The sequence below is a fragment of the Tachypleus tridentatus genome, chromosome 11, assembly GCF_004210375.1.
Source record: "Tachypleus tridentatus isolate NWPU-2018 chromosome 11, ASM421037v1, whole genome shotgun sequence".
NCBI lineage: Eukaryota > Metazoa > Arthropoda > Merostomata > Xiphosura > Limulidae > Tachypleus > Tachypleus tridentatus.
Window position 1 is genome coordinate 11047096 of NC_134835.1, and position 18242 is coordinate 11065337.

At 33.3% G+C, this 18242-nt stretch overlaps 1 protein-coding gene across 5 annotated transcripts in view; it reads right to left on the bottom strand.

The window, feature by feature from the left end:
* LOC143231669 (hemicentin-1-like) overlaps positions 1–18242 on the bottom strand; it is a 180556-nt gene that overhangs the window by 39233 nt on the left and 123081 nt on the right. For all 5 annotated transcript variants that reach the window (XR_013017105.1, XM_076466244.1, XM_076466243.1 and 2 more), the window contains exons 4-7: positions 14033–14350; positions 13575–13871; positions 5912–6184; positions 3315–3578 (exon numbers count right to left, since the gene is read on the bottom strand). Coding sequence is in view for 4 of the 5 variants with exons in the window: in XM_076466244.1 (XP_076322359.1) it covers positions 3315–3578; positions 5912–6184; positions 13575–13871; positions 14033–14350 (1152 nt within the window). In the remaining variant the exon portion in view is untranslated. The remainder of the gene's footprint in view (positions 1–3314; positions 3579–5911; positions 6185–13574; positions 13872–14032; positions 14351–18242) is intronic.

Below are 18242 nucleotides of genomic sequence, written 5' to 3' on the forward strand. Positions count from 1 at the left end.
AAAAACACACACACACTAGTAGTTTTAAAGTAACTGAACACACACATATACTAGTAGTTTTAAAGTAACTGAACACACACACACTACAAGTTTTAGAGTAACTCAAAAAACACATACACTAGTAGTTTTAGAGTAACTGAACACACACACACTAGTAGTTTTAGAGTAACTGAAAACACACACACTAGTAGTTTTAAAGTAACTGAAAACACACACACACTAGTAGTTTTAGAGTAACTGAACACACATACACTAGTAGTTTTAGAGTAACTGAACACACACACTAGTAGTTTTAGAGTAACTGAACACACACACACTAAAATTTTTAGAGTAACTGAAAACACACACACTGGTAGTTTTAAAGTAACTGAACACACACATACACTAGTAGTTTTAGAGTAACTGAACACACATACACTAGTAGTTTTAGAGTAACTGAACACACACACACTAGTAGTTTTAAAGTAACTGAACACACACACACACTAGTAGTTTTAAAGTAACTGAACACACACATACGCTAGTAGTTTTAAAGTAACTGAACACACACATACACTAGTAGTTTTAGAGTAACTGAACACACACACACTGGTAGTTTTAGAGTAACTGAAAACACACATATACTACTAATTTTAGAGTAACTGAAAAACACACATACACTACTAGTTTTAGAGTAACTGAAAAAACACACACACACTAGTAGCTTTAGAGTAACTGAAAAAACACACACACACTAGTAGGTTTAGAGTAACTGAACACACACACACACACTAGTAGTTTTAGAGTAACTGAAAAAAACACACACACTAGTAGTTTTAGAGTAACTGAACAGACACACACACTAGTAGTTTTAGAGTAACTGAACACACACATACACTAGTAGTTTTAAAGTAACTGAACACACACATACACTAGTAGTTTTAGAGTAACTGAACACACATACACTAGTAGTTTTAGAGTAACTGAACACACACACACTAGTAGTTTTAAAGTAACTGAAAACACACACACTAGTAGTTTTAAAGTAACTGAAAACACACACACACTAGTAGTTTTAGAGTAACTGAACACACACACACTAGTAGTTTTAGAGTAACTGAACACACACACTAGTAGTTTTAGAGTAACTGAACACACACACACTAAAAGTTTTAGAGTAACTGAAAACACACACACTAGTAGTTTTAAAGTAACTGAACACACACACACACTAGTAGTTTTAGAGTAACTGAACACACATACACTAGTAGTTTTAGAGTAACTGAACACACACACACTAGTAGTTTTAAAGTAACTGAACACACACACACTAGTAGTTTTAAAGTAACTGAACACACACATACACTAGTAGTTTTAAAGTAACTGAACACACACATACACTAGTAGTTTTAGAGTAACTGAACACACACACACTGGTAGTTTTAGAGTAACTGAAAACACACATATACTACTAATTTTAGAGTAACTGAAAAACACACATACACTACTAGTTTTAGAGTAACTGAAAAAACACACACACACTAGTAGCTTTAGAGTAACTGAAAAACACACACACACTAGTAGCTTTAGAGTAACTGAACACACACACACACTAGTAGTTTTAGAGTAACTGAAAAAACACACACACTAGTAGTTTTAGAGTAACTGAACACACACATACACTAGTAGTTTTAAAGTAACTGAACACACACATACATTAGTAGTTTTAGAGTAACTGAACGCACATACACTAGTAGTTTTAGAGTAACTGAACACACACACACTAGTAGTTTTAAAGTAACTGAACACACACATACACTAGTAGTTTTAAAGTAACTGAACACACACACACTAGTAGTTTTAGAGTAACTGAACACACACATACACTAGTAGTTTTAAAGTAACTGAACACACACACACTAGTAGTTTTAGAGTAACTGAACACACACACACTGGTAGTTTTAGAGTAACTGAAAACACACATATACTACTAATTTTAGAGTAACTGAAAAACACACATACACTACTAGTTTTAGAGTAACTGAAAACACACATATACTACTAATTTTAGAGTAACTGAAAAACACACATACACTACTAGTTTTAGAGTAACTGAAAAAACACACACACACTAGTAGCTTTAGAGTAACTGAACACACACACACACTAGTAGTTTTAGAGTAACTGAAAAAACACACACACACTAGTAGTTTTAGAGTAACTGAACAGACACACACACACTAGTAGTTTTAGAGTAACTAAGTTTTTAATTTCTGGAAATTCCTGATTTTATTCAACAACTACGTTTTAAATATATGACGTCACTGGGTTTAACAAAACATCTGGTTCTGACGTCTGGGAATGCATTAACCAAGTTTTATTGGCATGCCACCGTATATTTTTAAAATGAATTTTCCACCGAATGGTTATTTCGTTTACAGTACGGACGCTAACGTGTAAAGAACATTCAACAAATAATTAGAAAACCACAACGCAGATAAATGTACTGTTTTCCTGATGATTATACATCGTTTAATTTAAAGTATAATTGGAAGAGACCAACCATAATATTATGACTACAGATTGGTTCGTGGGATACATGTGAAGATAAACCGCCATATCTGCTACATCATTGTTTAAATAAGCAGATTAGCCAGTCTTCTGGTGTTGTTGGACATTATTCTTACCTCAAAGTACAAGAAAAACAAATTTGGGCCTTCACTTTAAAGACATAGTAGAAATACGTGGAATTATGATTTATGTAAAATGTTTGTTATTGCACGAAGTTCGATCATACGTTATTATGGTTACATGTTGTCATTGCATGAATTTGTCTATTTGTGTATCTTCATACGTACGTTTGTAACAGACTCTGGCGAAACCTTGTTCTCCTATTGATCTTAAGTTTATCTTAAATTGTAACAAATTTGTTTGTTGTTTATGTATTTCGCGCAAAGTTGCATGAGGGTTATCTGCGCTAGCCGTCCCTAATTTATCAGTGTAAGACTAGAGGGAAGGCAACTAGTCACCACCACCTACCACCTAACCTTGGGTTACTCCTTTACAAACGAATAATGGGATTGAACGTCACATTATGATGCTCCCACGGTTGAAAGAGCGAGCATGTTTGGTGCAACGGGGATTCGAACCAGTAACCCATGCTGGGCCTAATTGTAACGATAATAATGCAACACCTACATCAAAGTTCGTTTCTAGTATTACTCGTGTGACGTTTATTAATTTGTATTTATGATAAATAAGGAAATAGGCGAGTTGGTACGTAGGTGTATTATAAATTTCGGTAAGGAGTGAAAATGTAACTTCATGCGACTCACCCTTTGGTAATAAATAGAACTCCCCCTTCTGGCCACTGCCAACAATATTTACAGCCGAACACGAATAGTTTCCCCTGCTGCTAAGACTAACTGACTCAATGGTCAGATTCTGTGCTGTATCGTGAAGAGCTTCATCGAGGTGTTCCCAGTGGAAGACAGAAGCCGAAGGACGACCAAAGTCTTCCACCATACATTCTAATGTCATTGGTTGATTTTTCACGGCTGAAATATTTCGTTCGATAATAATAGCAGGTCCCGGAATATCTAGAAGAATAGGTTTAAATACTCATTTCTATTTCTTTAATAAATGAAGAGATTTTTTATATATATACAGAAAACTCTGTTGTTTTGACACCAAGAAAAATTAAATATATATACGTTAAAACAAACTTTATAAACGACAAAATCAGAAGAGTGTATCACGTAAAATAACAGCGAAATAAATTAACAACATGGGTAAAATGTGTCTCAGTAAGTGGAAGAAGAAACGATAAATAGCCTATAATGGAAGCCCCACTTACGTACGAGTATTTATGTGTACCAAAAATCAAGAACGTATTACTTTTCTATGTTAATGTGTGCGTAACCGTCGTGCTATGTTTATTTGTATATAAACTGGATTAATTCCATTACTTCGTTTTGGAGTTAAACATAAATCTTATAAGAGCTTATTAATTAAAACTATTTTGGTGAAGATAAAGTGTTAAAGAAGTATAATAATTCTTACGTTATTACACGATTAATTTTAATGTTCCTCTAAGCACGTGAGGAGGAATGTATTTTTTTCAGCTGGAAATACTTTTAACATATTTCAGGCCTTTAAAGTCTGAACAACAATAGCTATGTGGGAAAACAATTTATTATTTCACTGAGTTCCCTGGACACTCCTGTTGATTTATATAAAATCTGCCCATCATCTGGCTGATCAGCTAAAACGATCTTTGTTTTCTTCTCGTGTAACAAGGATACCACGCAGATACTTTTTCTTATTGTCTAGTGTTACCCAACACAAATAACTTCCCTTCACGTTTAGACGATATTATCAATTGTATATGGGTTCCACACAATTTAATTTTCTACTGTAGTCCCAAGAGACGATGCCCCCTTGTAGTTTGTACGAATGAAATTAATTTTGTTCTTTCTAAATATTTCAAAATTATTTTCCAGAACTTTCTTTTGTTGATGCAAACGAGAAGCCATGTTGAAAGTTTCTAACAGCAACTTGTTTTTCTGTACGCTAATAGAGAAGGCAGAAAATATCTGTCATTTACTTTGTTCTTCATTTGCACGCGGTTTTATATTTTCCGTATTCTTTCTCACATTTTGGCGTATGTATATTTGTGCGTGTGTATTTTGTTTTATTTAACTTTCAGTGTTTCATGTAAAGTTAACTAACTTCGGCACAGATATGTAGGTATGTAAATTAATATAGGTAATTATAAGAAACAATTATTTTAGTTTTATGAGTCAGAACGTATTAAAATTATGAATGCTTATAAATTGTTTTTTCACTTGGGACTCCTGATAAGTAATATACAAATACGCGAGTGAAAGTTAATAACATTACTGTAGAGAAAGGACCTTTGGTAATTTATATTTTCTGTTACAAAACCGGTATTTCTTTTTTTCTTAGTCCAATAGCTTCATAAAAATGTTTTCTGCCAAACAATGAACCATCAAGACGCGTTTATTGTATCCATAACCGTATTAACTGTGTCTCAATGACATGTTTTATTAACTGTGTCACAATGACATGTTTTATTTCATAATAAGAACCAAATAACCTACAGTTGTGCTACATTTTCTACTTGAAGAGTTGCTACAATTTTATAACAATGATTATAATTAATAATAAATAATCCTGGTTATAAGTTACAGTAAAAATAGAGAAAGCTTTTATGACCAGTCTGGTTTGGCATGCTCGCCATTATCGGTTTTACTGGACATTAACCAAAAAACACGGACACAGAACTGACACATATGAAACTTTATGAATCATTCCTATGAAATTTGACCAAATAAATAATAATGTTTTGTATTAACCTATAAACAACTATATCGAATTATTTAAATGCAATAATATGCGTTAATATAAATTACTGAAATACATAAGAAACTAAGCCTTAAATCAACGCTATTTTCTTTCTGAATATTTTTATAGTGGCTTTTGATAATACAATAACATCCGGTTTATTTGAAATAGCTTGAGAATTGTTTAATTATCGTCAGCGTTATGCAATATTTGCAACAAACTGCGAGTACTCTGTATTCTTCATTAAGAAGTTTTGTATTAATAAATTTATTCAGCTATAACTGTAAAAATGTGTATCACCTTCTACTCTCTTACTAGAAATGACGTAATATTAGAAAATAGATAAAAAGGTAACTATTCTTCTTGTCATAAGTAAACTGCTTTAACATCTTTGTCAAAGATGTCTTTCCCAGCAACGCTTTGTTGACCCGCAACTCTGACGATATAAACTTCAAAGAAACGACATATATTTTATTTATTTATTACGACATAAGATCAGCCAGAACATAATTGACTACTGAGCCAGGCACTCAGCGAAAATGTCGAAGCCCAGGAAACTACTCACAGTTTACCACTAGCTCCTTCGCTTCTGAATGGTTTCCCCATCCGGCAGCGTTTTCCCCCTCACACGAGTAATTAGCGGTGAAGTTCCTGCTTATGTTTTGCCAAACAATCTCTTTTTCCGTAACCTCGTTCTGCAATTCATCGTCTTTGTACCATCGAACTCGAAGAAGGTTCTGCGGGTTTCCGTCTACAATATCGCACGTGAGAGAAACGCTTCCATCCTCGCCTTCGTTGACCGTGGCCGGAGATACAGTAGCCTGCACTGCAGGTGGATCTTGGGATAATATGGTAAATATCGTTAATATCAAAGGTATACCTTAGGAGAATATAATAAACATCGTTAGTATTAAAGGTTGATCTTAGGAGAATATAGTAAATACAGGTAATATCGAAGGTTGATCTTAGGAGAATATAGTAAATACAGGTAATATCGAAGGTTGATCTTAGGAGACTGTAGTAAACACAGGTAATATCGAAAGTTGATCTTAGGATAAAATAGTAAATATAGACAATATCGAAGGTTGATCTTGGGAGAATATAGTAAATATCGGTAATATCGAAGGTTGATCTTGGGAGAATATAGTATATACAGGTAATATCGAAGGTTGATCTTAGGAGAATATAGTAAATACAGGTAATATCGAAGGTTGATCTTAGGAGACTGTAGTAAACACAGGTAATATCGAAAGTTGATCTTAGGATAAAATAGTAAATATAGACAATATCGAAGGTTGATCTTGGGAGAATATAGTAAATATCGGTAATATCGAAGGTTGATCTTGGGAGAATATAGTAAATACAGGTAATATCGAAGGTTGATCTTAGGAGAATATGTTAACTGTCAGTAATAACAAGGTATTAAAGATGAATTCATGTAACTACACTTAGAAGTAAAATACATTTTCGCGTGTTTGGACGACATGTGTATGAAGAAAATTACGAAATTAGGAGCTTTCATTGTCGGGTAATTTAAGTATAGACTTGAAAGTAGTTTCCTTCCATTTGTTTTTCTGCGTAATAAACGTTTTTTTTTATAACAGATTAAATCATCAAAGGCGAAAAAATTGTAGCTCACTTCTTAGCGCCACCTGCAGAATCGAAAACGATTTAGAATCGATTCTGTTTTAAAGAACCTGTTTATTAGGATGTAGCTATAGAAATAAGTGGCTCTACATATCCAGATAACTGATTCTTATAACATATAATCAAAGCATTGTGTTACATACTTTCTATGAATTCTTATATAAGAAAGTGTAGAAAATATACTAAAACATGAGGTCGTGTTTTACACAGTTGATAACACTAAGACCTATAAATATTATTACCCACAGCTACAATGGTGCATACTTGAGTATTGGGAATAAATAACATGAAAGTATTTGTTTACGTTATAAAAAATTCGGTTACAATGTGTTGGATAATATGGAATGTATTGAACCAAATAAAGCAAACAGACTACAAATCCAGAGTTATGTTCAGCTATGGCGTGTATAATAATAACTTAAAGTTAGGGGTTATGTGCAAAAGTCTGGTAAAACCAGGTGGGTTAAGGTGTTCGACCCGTAATCTGAGGGTCGCGGGTTCCAGTCCACGTCACACCAAATACACTCGTCCTTTCAGCCGTGGGGGCGTTATAACGTGGCGATAAATCCCACTTTTCGTTGGTAGAAGAGTAGCCCAAGACTTGGCGGTGGGTGGTGATGAATAGCTGCCTTTCCTCTAGTCTAACAGTGCTAAATAAGGGATGGGTAGCATAGATACCCCCTCGTGTAGCTTTGCGCTAAATTTAAAAACAAACAAACAAACAGACCCAGAATCCTAACTAAACGAATTGAGATTTTTCATTATAATTAAACAAGAACAGCTTATACATGTTTGTAATTTCGTCAGCTCAGCCTAAGTTTCACTTAGCTTTTAGCCTAAATATTTCTGGGTTCCAAACTGCCATAGCAACAACCTGCTTTGTACTTCCTAAGAATAATGTACGGTAAATGGGCTTACTTAACGCTGATTCCTCCATATTAACTTCTTGTCAAAATACATCACATATCATTTCATACAGAATACGAATGCTTGACAGGGACGCTGATGAAAACCTACACTTGCAGAAGGAAATCGAGTCTCCATAAAATGAAAAAGTTAGATATTGCATTCCCGCTAGGCGGACAATAATGATGGACTCCAAGTGAGACACCAGCAATATGGAAGCAAAATGATATTATAAGTCGCTCTTGATTAAAACCTTATATGTCAAGCCCTCATGAATTTAAATAGCTCACACAAAAACAACCTCGAGAACAACACGTGCAGTGTTATTGTGTTCTGCACATTTACGGTCATGTTTAAGGATGCTTTCCGAGAGCTCACTAAGTAGACGAAAGTGGTTTTTCTACATCCTGTCGTCTCACTTTATATACGTTTTGTTGATTTCAGGTACTTTGTTAAGAGTAAAATACACCAAAAAATTTATATATATAAACTAATTTATTTGAAACTTTTATTTTATTTTTAAGTCAATAACTTAAAGAATACGAACCTAAGACAAGAAGTTAAACTTTAAACGTGGAATATATTTAAACAGTTTGCATCAAACTCTAACAAATCTTACAGTAAATTTGTAAAAAAAATAATAAAAATAAAAGTTTGTTTTTTGTTTGTTTTTTGAATTTCGCACAAAGCTACTCGAGGGCTATCTGCGCTAACCGTCCCTAATTTAGTAGTGTAAGACTAGAGCGAAGGCAGCTAGTCATCACCACCCACCGCTAACTCTTGGGCTACTCTTTTACCAACGAATAGTGGGATTGACCGTAACATTATAACGCCCTCACTGCTGAAAGGGGCGAGCATGTTTGGCGCAAAGGGGATGCGAACCCGCGACCCTCAGATTACGAGTCGCACGCCTTAATAAATAAAAGAAAGAAAGACAAACATTTAAGTTAGAAACAGGCTTATGGTTAAAATCACCAACTTAAACTTTTTATGTGTAGGTGGCTCAATTGCTCAGGTCAAAAGAGCCACTTCAGGTTCAATATAGCTATTCCAAATTTTGGAGCAGCAGCGTATTTATTCTCACATCAAAATGAGAAATGTCTTCAACGGCATCACATCTCGAACCTTAGACCTTACATTTGCATTCAGACACACTAACTACTACACAACGCCTGGTTCTACGTTAGACAACTTGTCCTGCGGTGACGGATTTCTTATTTTACAAGCGTTCAAGGTGATGTTCTTTCTACTAACTATTATTCTATTATTCTTTTAACTCGGACTATAACACTAACAAGATGGTTTGCTGTTTAGCATGTTATCAATATGGAACCACACAGACTCACTTCCACATCATTATATGTAAATATTTCTCCTTGCGAATTTAGTTCAAAATCATTTCAATTTAAACTTGTTTCCTAAACTTTCAGTCTAACTGCGTTACAAATAGATATAATTTATTTTTCTCATTATTTCAATTTGAAACGGAAGACGTTTGTACGGGATATTTATTGCGAAATTTTACGCTCACTTGAATAGAAGATTATAATGGTGAGTTTCGATGAAGTCATCCTAATTTGTAGAATACCTCAACATCATAAAGAAATATACATAAAAATCCAAGATTTCAATAATACAGTAAGTTCGTTAAAAACCTTCACTTGATTACCAAGTTTAGTTTTCTTTGGTTAAGAAGAATAACACTGCATAACGACTAAATATAACGATTAATAACAACTAGCGATTAGCACAACAAATTCACTAAGATTCAGTCACCTGAAACACTAACCAAATCCACTGAGGACCAGCCAGTTGAAACAGTAACCAAATCAACGAAGGACCAGCCAGTTGAAGCACTAACCACATCTACTAAGGATTAACAAGTTGAAACGCTAACCAAATCTACTAAGGACAAGTAAGTTGAAATGCTAACCAAATCCACTAAGGACCAGTAAGTTGAAACAGTAACCGAAGCCATTAAAGACCAGTAAGTTGAAACAGAAACCAAATCCACGAAGGACTAGCCAGTTGAAGCACTAACCACATCCACTAAGGATCAACAAGTTGAAACGCTAACCAAATCCACTAAGGACAAGTAAATTGAAATGCTAACTAAATCCACTAAGGACCAGTAAGTTAAAACAGTAACCGAAGCCATTAAAGACCAGTAAGTTGAAACAGAAACCAAATCCACGAAGGACCACCAATTGAAGCACTAACAACATCCACTAAGGACCAACAAGTTGAAATGCTAACCAAATCCACTAAGGACCAGTAAGTTAAAACAGTAACCGAAGCCATTAAAGACCAGTAAGTTGAAACAGTAACCAAATCCACGAAGGACAAATAAGTTGAAATGCTAACCGAATCCACTAAGGACCAGTATGTTATAACAGTAACCGAAGCCATTAAAGACCAGTAAGTTGAAACAGAAACCAAATCCACGAAGGACCAGCCAGTTGAAGCACTAACCACATCCACTAAGGATCAACAAGTTGAAACGCTAACCAAATCCACTAAGGACAAGTAAGTTGAAATGCTAACCAAATCCACTAAGGACCAGTAAGTTATAACAGTAACCGAAGCTATTAAAGACCAGTAAGTTGAAACAGAAACCAAATCCACGAAGGACTACCAATTGAAGCACTAACAACACCCACTAAGGACCAACAAGTTGAAATGCTAACCAAATCCACTAAGGACCAATAAGTTAAAACAGTAACCGAAGCCATTAAAGACCGGTAAGTTGAAACAGTAACCAAATCTACAAAGGACAAATAAGTTGAAATGCTAACCAAATCCACTAAGGACCAGTAAGTTATAACAGTAACCGAAGCCATTAACGACCAGTAAGTTGAAACAGTAACAAAATCCACTAAGGATCCGTAAGTTAAAAGAGTAACCGAAGCCACGAAGGACCAGCCAGTTGAAACACTAACCACATCCACTAAGGACCAACAAGTTGAAACGCTAACCAAATCCACAAAGGACCAGGAAGTTGAAATACTAAACATAAATAAAAAAACAACGTGAACTGCAAACTACGGCAAGAACTGGTTTTTAACTTAGTTATGTTGTATTCTAACAATTTCAAGCACATCTTTATCAAATTTCTGAAATGTCATAAAGTACATTACCTTTCAAATTCCTTCAACCAACAAGTTAGGAATCAAACATCGGGGCTAACAACATGTTTCTTGTGTCCTTACATGACTCAGAAAGAAATCAAATTGTTTTTAAATATTGTAGACAACACTGGTTTAGTTTTGTTTTTTTTGAATTTCGGGTAAAGATATATAGATACCCTAGACAGGAATACATGACGAAAGTATCATATATCTCGATAACATGCCTTCAGATTTTCAAACATAAACTTATGAAATTGTCAATATGTGTTACAGACAGCAATGAATACTGGAAAAGTTATATCTTTCTTATGAACTTCAGATGTGAACTAATTTGGAAAATAAACACACGTTTCGACAATATCACAATATAAGTTATATTTACGATACATTAAATATAAGATATAACACAAGATACTTTAGAAACGTCAGTTAGGCTAGAATAACCTGACCAGATTTTCAGATCTAACTCATCTTTAAATGAGTGCTTTATGAACTGCACTATAACATTTATTGAAAAATAAAAAAAAAACGTAATAATTATAAAAAGATATACGAGTTCTAACTTTTTACATTCATACTTAATGGCTCTTACTAAAAAGTTCCTACAGTTGTGTTTTGTTAGAACCAATGACTGAACGTTTTCACTGAGTTTTATAATCTTAAGCTACAGTATTAAATATCTGTGTATGAGATGCAATTTGTTAATTATAGAACACTTAGTTTTATAATCTTAAGCTACAGTATTAAATATCTATGTATGAGATGCAATTTGTTAATTATAGAACACTTAGTTTTATAATCTTAAGCTACAGTATTAAATATCTATGTATGAGATGCAATTTGTTAATTATAGAACACTTAGTTTTATAATCTTAAGCTACAGTATTAAATATCTGTGTATGAGATGCAATTTGTTACATGCAAACTTCTGCAATTTTGTTACAACCATGTACTAACAAGGCAACGAAATATTTATATTTAGAAACAACTTCCATTGTTTAGTTTTTATCTTTTAATATAACCCCCCGCTAGTACAGCGGTATGTCTCCGGATTTACAACGCTGAAATCAGGGGTTCGATTCCTCTCGGTGGGCGGAGCAGATAGCCCTTTGTGGCTTTGCTGTAAGAATACACACACACTTTTAATTTGTAGATAAGATGTTACTTTTCTTGTAATTAAGTGTAAAATCTAAGTATTTAAAAATGTGCGTTTCTAATGTTTCTTTGTTTCAGATATTCCTACACATCTACACATATCCTATCTTTCCTAGCCAGCTCTAATCAACTATTGTTATTTGACTGTCACTCTCACAGGGCTTCTACGACCCCAAAATGATGTGCACGATTTGACGCAAACGTGAAGCGCTTGGATCGAAAATTGTTTGTTTCTTTCTTTCTGAATTTCGCGCAAAGCTACACGAGCACTATCTGCGCTAGCCGTCCCTAATTTTGCAGTGTAAGACTAGAGGGAAGAAAACTAGTTATCATCACCCACCGCCAACTCTTGAACTACTCTTTTACCAACAAATAGAGGGATTGATCATCACATTATAACGCTCCCACAGCTGAACGGGCGAGCATATTTGGTGCTTTACAGTGTAAAGTACCGTCTTTAAACGTTCTTTGAATGAATGCCTTAGATGACATGATTAACATATCTTCAAAACAAGTGATGTTTTCACTGCGAATGTTTCGTTATGTCTACTATTTAACGGATCTTCAAAGTAAGAAATTTTAACTACATGAATGAAAAATATCTGTTTAAAATAAGGAGTTTTGACTGTTTGAATGAAAAATATCTGTTTAAAATACGGAATTTTAACTAGTTGAAAGAAAAATATTTTTTTAAATAAGGAGTTTTAACTAGTTGAATAAAAAATATCTCTTTAAAATAAGGAGTTTTGACTAGTTGAATAAAAATATCTGTTTACAATAAGGAGTTTTAACTAGTTGAATGAAAAATGTCTGTTTAACATAATGAGTTTTAACTAGTTGAATAAAAATATCTGTTTACAATAAGGAGTTTTAACTAGTTGAATAAAAAATATCTCTTTAAAATAAGGAGTTTTGACTAGTTGAATAAAAAATATCTGTTTAAAATAAGGAGTTTTAACTACTTGAATGAAAAATATCTGTTTACAATAAGGAGTTTTAACTAGTTGAATGAAAAATGTCTGTTTAACATAATGAGTTTTAACTAGTTGAATAAAAATATCTGTTTACAATAAGGAGTTTTAACTAGTTGAATGAAAAATATTTTTTTTAAAATAAGGAGTTTTAACTTCTTCAATGAAAATTATTTTTTAAAAATAAGAAATGTTAACTAGTTGAATGAAAAATATTTTTTTAAATAAAAAGTTTTAACTACTTGAATGAAAAATATCTGTCTTTTCATATATAAATACCGAATTATAGTTTATTTGTAAGCAATACACGCAATTCGAAAAGTGTAAACTCATGCCGGTATTTGCAACACTTTAATTGACTGAATGTATCAAACACTTCCTATTGAAGGTTAAAACCAACAGAAAACTGTTTTCAACTTACAAAGAATGTTGATATGAACTGAGTTGGTGGAATTTCCTAAACCGACAATGTTCCTGAGGCTGCAAGAATAAAGTCCTCGGTCATTTCGAGAAACGTTCTGAATGGTCATTGTTGGAACGCCTGGGTCGTTGAGCTCAAATCTTTCGTCTTCTTCAAGAGGCAATTCCAACCCGTCCTTGTACCAGATGACGTCACTTATGTTGGACGGATTGGCCTTGAAAGTGCAGAACAACTCCGCTTTATTTGTCTCGTTCACAATTAAACCTCCAGCTGGTTGGACTTCGACCACAGGAGAATCTAAATATTGTAAACTGACCTTTAATAAAGTACTTCATGAGGACACTTCGGATTATTCTGTGAAAAGTGTGAAAGGAGTTTATTCAAACAGTAAATAATCTTCTGTAGTTTTCATAACTATGAATTACATGAAACTTTAAAATAAACTCTGAAATACTCACACAAAACTTCCAAGTCAATAGACTTTAGAAGGGAAGCGTCACCCTTCTTCTCCATCACTGAATTGGTTCCCTCACAAAAGAATGTTCCCTGGTGGTCAAATTGCGAAACAGTAATCTCTAGCTGACTGACTGTTTTTAGGGTGCCATCACTCATGAGTTCAGAGGACGATTGAGGCTGGGGCTCAACCACCTTTGTATGATTATACCACGTGACTTTCGCCGCAGGCTTTGCCCCCACAACCGTACAGGTAAGCCACACCGTATCTCCTGAAGTCACAGGAACGGTGGGTCCTTCTATCTCCAATGATGATGGTTTAACTAAAAAATAAATAAGTATACGGATATTTAATGTGAATTATACAAGAGTGAAGGACATTAAACATTATAGATCTCACTCATTCCCTGCTGGGAATTCGGCTTAAGGACTTTAAACATTATGGATCTTACTCATTCCTTGCTGGGAATTCGGCTTAAAGACTTTAAACATTATGGATCTTACTCCTTCGCTGCTGGGAATTCGGTTTAAGGACTTTAAACATTATGGATCTAACTTATTTGCTGCTGAGAATTCGGTTTAAGGACTTTAAACATTATGGATCTTACTCATTCCCTGCTGGGAATTCGGTTTAAGGACTTTAAACATTACAGATCTTACCCATTCCCTGCTGGTAATTCGGCTTAAAACTTTAAACATTACAGATCTTACTCATTCTCTGCTGGTGATTCGGCTTAAGGACTTTAAACATTATGGATCTTACTCATTCCCTGCTGGGAATTCGGTTTAAGGACTTTAAACATTACAGATCTTACCCATTCCCTGCTGGTAATTCGGCTTAAGGACTTTAACCATTACAGATCTTACCCATTCCCTGCTGGTAATTCGGCTTACCTGCTTTGTTTTTGATAGTACATTTCTACTGTTAAAATAACATTGATTTTTCTATTAAACGTATTTCTACTAATTCTGTTTTCACTATGAAAACAAGTAGAAGTTGTGTCGGATTTGCTATGATAAAGCTATTGATGTCAGTGTTTGTTAAAGTTAAATTTATGTTTAGAAATATGCGTAATTTATACTGTTAAAGCTATATCGCGATAGTCTCGCCTCTTCATAAAAATTGTAGAAGATTCTCGAGTGTAAGAATCAACAATATATGCGTGTACGTAAACACTAAAGTATCGTTAATATTGTTGTACAGGTTGAAATTTCTAGCAACCGTCACGCCTATAAATGTAACTAATGTGACGAGTCAAGACACTGTTGCTTTGCTACAGTTGGTATACAGTAAACCTGGGAAGATATAACTGTGAGTAACACTTATTAATCGGGGAGCTTGATATATTTGAACAGAAATATTTATAGATTTCAAATATTACAAATCGTTTAACTTCAGCATATTTACGCCGGACATTCGCATTTTTACGAAAACGTCATGTAACCTCGTCGGTAGAAAACTCTACGAAGAACGTAGAGCTCCCCTTAAGTGAATTGTACCTATATCAAATGAAAATTAATTCGCTCATCGTAAACCGTCGATAAGATATCCAGTTCCTGACCAGACACAAAATTCAATATTATTTCTAAGCTCGTAAAACTTTTGTACATAAATCATAATATCTAAAGCTATTTTTAATAACCGTTATTATAACTTGTACTGTTCTTTATATATTAAAATGTCTGCGTTAACAAAGAAAACCGTGTGTTTTAATCTTTTTTTGAAATATAAAATACTTCAAATACTGAAAATATCGATTCTAATAGAATGTCCCCCGCTGGTTCAGCATTAAGTCTAAGGATTCATAACGTTAATGTCAGGGGGTGCGATTCCCCTCAGTGGACTTACCAGATAGTCCGATGTGGCTTTGTTATGAAACAACACACACATGAATATAATTTAGAAAGCTATTTTTAATATTTTTTTTCGAAAAAAAACAACAACAGCGAGCAAAGTTTAGAAATTCATGTTTCCGTTCAAATACAGAACTCATAAATAAATAATTTATTATGAAATACGCCAAGAGCTTTAGAACGATTTTCAGAACTCATAAATAAATAATTTATTATGAAATACGCCAAGAGCTTTAGAACGATTTTCATCTCTTCTTTTAAAAGCACTAGACACTAAGCTTCAAGTCTTTGTAATGAACTAAGATCTTATAGATTTCATAAATTCTACTATTTCATTTGTTTCGGTCTTTGCTTCTCTTAAAATTAAATTGTGTAATACAGCTTGTTTCTTTGAGATGTAAGTGTTTTTACAGCCTCGATGACAGTGTGATTACTTCCAGTTTCAGTTAACAAAAGAAATCGAGTTATATTTCTCTAAAGTGCTTTACGTTGATTCCTCAATATCCAAACTGATAGACGAAACCACAACTTCAAATAAATAAGACAGACAACTTGTAAATTCACACTTAAGATTGGCATAGTTTCTACATTGTTTAGATAATCCCCCACTGGGACAGCGGTAAGTATTTGAATTTACAACACTAAAATCAGGGGCTCGATCCCTCTCAGTGGACAGAGCATGTAGCCAATGTGGCTGTAAGAAAAGCACACAAACACACACTGTTTAGATAAAAATCGTTTCACATCAATATTATTTTCTAAGTTATTATAATGAATTATATCTTCATGAATCACACAAAAACTAATTAAAAGGACAGTATAATAACAGTAGTGTTTCTTTAAACTAACTTATGATCTGTTTGTAACGAATCCATAATCGACTTCTAGTAGTGAACTGTATTCATTCAAGTTGAAACTAGTCTAGGATTTGTTTGAATGATAAAAGTACAAACCTTACACCGTGTGAGTTCTATAAAAACAATATTCGCTCATGTAACTCAATTCGTCTTTTTTGGCTTTTTTTAATCCCAGCTTTTAAGAGTAATCACGTTTAATTTATGACCGAATATTTATATTAAATATGTTATAATAGACAATAAACAAATACAATAATTGATGGCAGTGTTGATGTGTCACTTATGGTTTTGCTTATCTATTATTAAGAACATTTATTATTCAAGTGTTATTTCTTCTGTGCCTCTTCACTTCATAAACGTTATTTATATCTCACTTGTCTCAAGAGATTCCGTGTAATTTTGCTAATGTAATGAAGTAATCTATATAAGTCTTAATGTTGTAGGTTACCACTTTATTATCTAAATGTGTGTCTTACTTTATTTAAAAACAAAATAACCCACGTCTGGAAAAGCCAAAGATAACAAGAAAGATTGCAGCGCTAAGCAAAACTATGCGGATGTTAAAATGTATTTAAATTTCGGATGTAAGAACAAAACAAATCACTTTAATTTTATCAAAACTTAAAAGAAATGTACAAGGTTCTTGTAAACGTGAAATATTTTCAAGTTTCAGAAACTTTGAGTCACATATACGTTTTTTAAGTCGTTTCTATTAGTTTTACCATTGAATTTTTTTAGAGAATAACCTTAATTTAATATTAGGGAAACCCCGATGGCTCTGAGTGGAGAAAACTTTGACTACTTTAAAGAAAGTATTTTAGGAAAATAATTCTATTTTTATAACAAATTCACGTTATGTTACTAGAGTAGAAATAAAACGTTAGTTCTGAAACCTGGTAACTGTAATAAATAAAATATTACTTCTAAAACCTGGTTACTGTAATGAATAAAATGTTACTTCTAAAACCTGGAAATTGTAATAATTAAAACGTCACTTCTAAAACATGGAAATTATAATAAATAAAACGTTACGTCTAAAACCTGGTAACTGTAATAAATAAGACGTTACTTCTAAAACCTGGAAATTGTAATAAATAAAACGTTACTTCTAAAACCTGGTAATTGTAATAAATAAAACGTTACTTCTAAAACCTGGAAATTGTAATAAATAAAACGTTACTTCTAAAACCTGGTAATTGTAATAAATAAGACGTTACTTCTAAAACCTGGAAATTGTAATAAATAAAACGTTACTTCTAAAACCTGATAATTGTAATAAATAAAACGTTACTTCTAAAACCTGGTAATTGTAATAAATAAGACGTTACTTCTAAAACCTGGAAATTGTAATAAATAAAACGTTACTTCTAAAACCTGGTAGTTGTAACAAATAAGACGTTATTTCTAAAACCTGGAAATTGTAATAAATAAAACATTACTTCTAAAACCTGGCAACTGTAATAAATAAAACTTTACTTCTAATACTTGGTGATTGTGATGAGTG